This window comes from Notamacropus eugenii, chromosome 5, assembly GCF_028372415.1.
Source record: "Notamacropus eugenii isolate mMacEug1 chromosome 5, mMacEug1.pri_v2, whole genome shotgun sequence".
NCBI lineage: Eukaryota > Metazoa > Chordata > Mammalia > Diprotodontia > Macropodidae > Notamacropus > Notamacropus eugenii.
The window spans coordinates 24,995,254-25,000,742 of record NC_092876.1 but is presented as its reverse complement, the minus strand read 5'-3'; the positions used below and the strand labels follow the sequence as shown (position 1 = coordinate 25,000,742).

Sequence of the window (5,489 nt, the reverse complement as noted above, 5' to 3'; positions counted from 1 at the left end):
GATCAGACTCTCCCATAACCTTATATTGGATAGTGTAAACCCTGAGTGGCTCCATTGGAGGGCTCAGTTTCTAAGGGGACTTGGGTACAGGGGGCCTGGGGCCACATACTAGAGGGCTTTGACTGTTCCTGTCGAGAGTTCAAAGCCCAAAACTCATTTTTTTCACCATTTTCCAGAGCTCTGAGGAAATGTGCATTTCCTCATCCTAGCTTCCTCTTTGCATTTCATCTTGGTTGTTGATTGGATGTGGGGACTCATGGGCTCTGTGGAATGACGTAGCATTTAGTATTTCTAGGCAGATCATATCTCTCTACTGGATCAGAGATGTTGCTGCTGCTGCTCTTGATATTCCAGTTGTTGAGGGGTGAGTGGGTTAAGGGCTGGTGTTGGGATGGTTAGGGTAACTCCCCAAAGAGACCAAAGGCCTTGGAGCCAGAAGGTCTTACCTGTCCTATCACCTCTGACTCTGGTTGTGGGCCCTTTGGCCAAGTCAACAAAATCTCTTTGGGCCTCAGTTTCCTCAGCAATGCATAAAGGAATTGAAGTAGATGATTGTTAAATCCTTTATCTGCTTTGAAGGTTGATGGTTTGACTTCTCTTTCCTTTTGAGTAATCTTTGTTGTGTGGTTGCTTCTAACTCTCAGATGCTTTCCATGCTCTGTGCTCTGATATCCTGTTCTGAGACCTGTTCCTGCTGTAAGAATGGTTGTTCTATTACTTGAAGTTTCATGATTAGTGTTGCCTGAGTATCTTTCTGCCCGCAGGGTCCCTGTCCCAGAAGGAAGGGTTTAAGCTGGAGGCCCCATCATCAGTGACAGTAGAAGAAGGACTGTGCATCCAGGTCCTCTGTTCTTTCTCCTACCCTTCATATTATGCAACCCGGGGCTTCCCGGTTCTTGGATACTGGTTCAAAGAAGGAGCCAATACTGACAGAGACAATCCAGTGGCGACAAATAACCCAAAGCAGCAGGTGCAGAAGGAGGCCAGGGGGCGATTCCATCTTGTTGGGGATCCTGGGAAGAACAATTGCTCCCTGAGCATCATGGATGTACAGAAAAGGGACAGTGGGCAATATTTCTTCCGGATCCACATAGGAGACACTCTGAAATTCAATTACAAAAGTTATATGATTAATGTGACTGTGCAAGGTAAGGACCTTAGTGACAGGGAAGGGATCTAGGCCATGGGATTGAGGGAGTTTCTGAAGAATCACTGGGAAGTGGAGTCCCTCATACTCCATATGTGAAGGTGAGGACAGGTCACAGGAATAGGTCTGATCCCAGTCAGGACCTGTGACAAAGTCAGGGAAGAGTTTAGAAGGTGTGAGACATGGGAGAGGGGTTAGTTGTGGTCTTCTCCGTTTGGAGAACAAGGCATGAGTTAAGGCTAAGTGAGTCAGGAATTGGCAATGACTCTGACTATCCTGGCAGTCAGAGGTAGAGCCAGAGATATTGGAAGAGGAATGTATATCTAGGTTATAGAGGATGGCATGAAAGACATCATAGTGGAGACCATATAGTGTGTTCCTATTTGCTGGAACAGGGCCCCTAGGCATCACTGAGTTGCTCAGGCCATGAGCTGATGAAGGAATGACAGAGCTTTAAGCTTGGAAGGGGCATTTGACTGTCAGAGGAACCCGGAGATATATCAGGGATGGTATGGAAGTTATTAGTTAAAGTTGGAGGTCCCTTATCTGAGGTCTGCTTCATTTTCTTTCCCCCCCAGCTCTGACACAGAAGCCAGACATCTACATTCCAGGGACCTTGGAGCCCGGACACCTGGTGAAAGTGATTTGTGTTTTCCCCTTGGTCTTAGTGTGTGGGACACCCCCTGTTTTATCTTGGACGGGGCCTATCCTCTCCTCCACACAACTGAGCAGAGATACTCTCTTTTTCTCTGAGCTGACCCTCACTCCAAGACTCCAGGACCATGGTTCTAATCTTACCTGTCAACTGACCCTCCCTGGGGCCAGAGTAATGCTACAGAGAACTGTCCAGGTCATCCTGGCTGGTGAGTGCTGAGAGACAAGGTATCTCCCCCTGAGCCAATACAGAGGTTCGATTTACGTGTGGAAAGAAAACGGGTTAGATGACTAATGTGAAAATGTTTTTAATAAGAATGTATGTGTTAGCGCCCATATAAGATTGCATACCATCTTGGGGAAGGAGGGTGGAGAAAATTTAAAACTTATGGAAGTGACTGTTGAAAACTGAAAAGAAATCATTTAATAAATTTGAAAACAAAAGAGTAGGGGTTAGGAAATCTGATGGCAGAAGATCTCTGTGGCTGCGGAGATGGAGGACTGAGAGCAGACCCTAGAATCAGGGGTTGGCCTCTTGGATCCCTCCCTTGTTTCATGTCTCCCTTGCCTCCTTTCAGGGGAACAGAAAAGTTCCTGGCCTCTGCTCCTGACTCTGCTCCGAGGGGCCCTCATGGGAATTGGCTTCCTTCTTACCTATGGCCTCACCTATCTCTATTATAGCAGGTATGTGTGGCTGCTCCTCCCCATTTGACCCTGGGATCTAGGTCCCCAGTACCCTCAACCTAAGCTTCTCCCTTTTAAGGATGAAATGGGAACCACTCCCCATTGCTCCCTAGTGCCTGCCTGCCTACCAGAGCTCCTTTTCTGAATCAGACTGGGTTCCTTTTCCAGGAGGAGAAATCATTGAGGACAAAGTGAGAACAGCCAACGCACCCGAAAATAACCCCTCCCCCCACCTCATCTTCAGGCCTGTGCCAAGGATGGAATCAGAACAGAGAATACAGAATGGCAGACCTGCATCAGAGATGGGGGTGGGAGGCTGGGGTCAGAAGACCTGAGTTCTAGCTCACTCCCTGACATTTACTTGCTGTGTCACCTGGGCTCACTGAATCACTTCCCTTGTCTGGTCTTCAGTTTCCTCATCAGAAAAGACAACAAATATTTAGGAGGGGCAAGAAGGAGGGATGGCAGACAGTAGCAACAGCTGCAATGGGGAGAAGGAGGTGGAAGAAGAGTTACAGAGGCAACAGCCCTGGCAGTCACCAGGGTTCCTGGGAGGCCTTGTCTGGGAGCCTGGCACCTGGGCTGCTTCAACAGCTGATTATAGGGAGAAGTTGCTTTTTCCTTGGTGAGTTCATAGATTTAGATCCAGATGAGACTTTGCAAGTCATTTACTTCAGTCTCTCACATTACAGTTGAAGAAACTGAGGCCTACAGGTGGACAGTGATTTGCCTATGCTCCCTGCCTGTATGGGTAAAGTTGAGGCTGGAGAAGTCTTCAGCAAGGATAAGGAACAACCTTTGGCTTTACTCTGCCCTCAGTGGACATCCATGACTGAGAGTTATTGGGCCATAGATAGTGTGCCATCAACTGGATGACTTCATCCATCTGCTCTTGACCTCCTAAGTCCATCTCTTGTTGGAGTTGTTGCCTATTCTCCCTTCTGCTTTGTCCTTCAGAAAACTTTCTCTGCCTTCAATGCTCCAGTCAGATCCCTGACTCCTGACATAAACAAACCACTCCCGAAATCAGGTACCTAATGACTTCTCTCCCTCCCAGACTTTTCCCAGAGCACTTTGCTGTATGATTCCTTTGCTCCATATTGCCACGTTTTGCTACATTTAGTTTCTATATGCCCCATCTCCCCCATCCCCAGCAGAATGTCTGGTCCTCAAAGGTAGGGACTCAACCATTTCTTTTCTTTTTATGTCCTGTGAGAGTATAAGGTCTCATAGATCATAAGCCAATGTCTATTTGCATGTCATTCAACTGAAATGTCCAGGAATTTCCTTTTCATAATTTTAAATTTTTATAATGATTTTGATATTTATAAACATGAGCATTTGCATATATACAGAACAGAACAAGAGTGTATTTGAAGCAGCTTGCATTAAGAACAAGGAATCACATATTCCAAAGCTGACCTGCTTCCTGTATCTCCATGTTAATTTTTTGTATTCTTTCCAATTTATTTCAGCATTAAGAAAATAAACGTTATACCGATATCGTTTTTTAGCTGTCTAATTTTCCTCTATATCCATTCCCCTCCTCCCTCACAGAGGGCCAACCCTAATAATAATCTTTTTTTTTTAAAGAAAAAAGAGTAAGGTAAGAAAGCAATCTACAAAAACGATGCATGCCTTGAAAGAAAAGTCTGACAATAGCTTCAGTGTACTCCATCTGTGGACTCCGTGTCCTTGCAAAGGAGTGAGTGAAGTGTTTCATGTCTCTTCTTTGTGGCTATGCTTGTTCTTTTTTTTTAACCATCATTTTTGATTGTGTTGTGCTAATTTTTCTTTCTATTTGTATCATTGAGGTGGCTAGATGGCATTGTGGAGAGAGCGCTAGGCTTGTGTCTCAGACACTTTCTACAGGCATACCTTGGAGATGTTGAGGGTTTGATTCCAGACCACCACAATAAAGAAAATATCGCATTAAAGTAAGTTGCGTAAATTTTGGGGTTTCCCTGGGCATTTAAACATAACTTTACACTATCCTGTAGTATATAAAGTGTGCAAAAGAAGTCTAAATGTCCAAAAACTCAAAGTATATATTTGATATTAAAATACTTTATTGCAATAAATGCTAACCACGACCTGAGCCTTCAACAAGCCATAATCTCTTTGCTGGAGGAAGGTCTGGCTCTGTGTTGATGGCTGCTGAGTGATCAGCTTGGTGGTTGCTGAAGGTTGGCTGTCACAATTCCTCGTTTTGTGAAAGACTTCTCTGTAACATGCAATGCTGTTTACCAGCATTTCCCCTACAGTAGAACCTCTATCCAAACTGAAGTCAGTCCTCTCAAACCCTGCCACCACTTTCTCAACTAAGTTTAAGTAGTACTCTCTGACACTGTTGTGTCTCAGGGAGTAGGGAGACCCAGAGAGAGGGAGAGAGAGAGAGAGAGAGAGAGAGAGAGAGAGAGAGAGAGAGAGAGAGAGAGAGAGAGAGAGAGAGAGAGAGAGAGAGAGAGAGATGGGGCATAGATGGGTTGATCGAGCAGTGAGAACATACACAGTGTTTATCAGATAAGTTCACCATCTTATATGGGTGTGGTTTGTGATGCCCAAAACCATTACAAAAGTATCATCCAAAATCCAAGATCACTAATCACAGATCACCGTAATAGACGGAATAATAATAGTAATGAAAAAGCTTGAAATATTACAAGAATTACCAAAACATGACACTGAGACTCTAAGGGAGCTCATCCTGTTGGGAAAATGGTACCAGCAGACTTGCTCAATATGAGACTGCCACAAACCTTGATTTTTAAAGAAAAACACATCTTCAAAGCCCAACAAAGTAAGGCGAGCCTGCATTCAGGTGTAACTCATTGGGCAACTCATTTTACCTCTCAGTAAACTCAGTCTCAGTCTCTTCATCTGTCCAATGGAGATAATAATAGTATGGCCTTCACAGGGTTGTTGTGAGGACAGATGATAAACCTGGAAAGTGCTTTGCAAGGTTTGGACCGCTCCATAAATGTTAACTCTTGTAGTCATATAG

The 5,489-nt window shown here is 44.7% G+C and overlaps 1 protein-coding gene across 1 annotated transcript; it reads left to right on the top strand.

Moving 5' to 3' along the window:
* The first annotated feature begins 232 nt into the window (after window positions 1–232).
* Window positions 233–3,993, top strand: LOC140503657 (myeloid cell surface antigen CD33-like). Its single transcript, XM_072607807.1, has 5 exons — window positions 233–364; window positions 765–1,148; window positions 1,726–2,010; window positions 2,380–2,485; window positions 2,654–3,993. The coding sequence occupies exons 1-5, from the start codon at window positions 325–327 to the stop codon at window positions 2,667–2,669; spliced, it is 831 nt and encodes a 276-aa protein (XP_072463908.1). The 5' UTR covers window positions 233–324; the 3' UTR covers window positions 2,670–3,993.
* Window positions 3,994–5,489: the final 1,496 nt, after the last annotated feature.

Bases quoted from the DNA above. Each gene is read 5' to 3' on its own strand.
- LOC140503657 (XM_072607807.1), top strand. From the start codon at position 325: ATGTTGCTGCTGCTGCTCTTGATATTCCAGTTGTTGAGGG. The intron at 1,149-1,725 runs GTAAGGACCTTA...TTTCCCCCCCAG, and splicing joins GATTAATGTGACTGTGCAAG to CTCTGACACAGAAGCCAGAC. The intron at 2,011-2,379 runs GTGAGTGCTGAG...GCCTCCTTTCAG, and splicing joins TGTCCAGGTCATCCTGGCTG to GGGAACAGAAAAGTTCCTGG.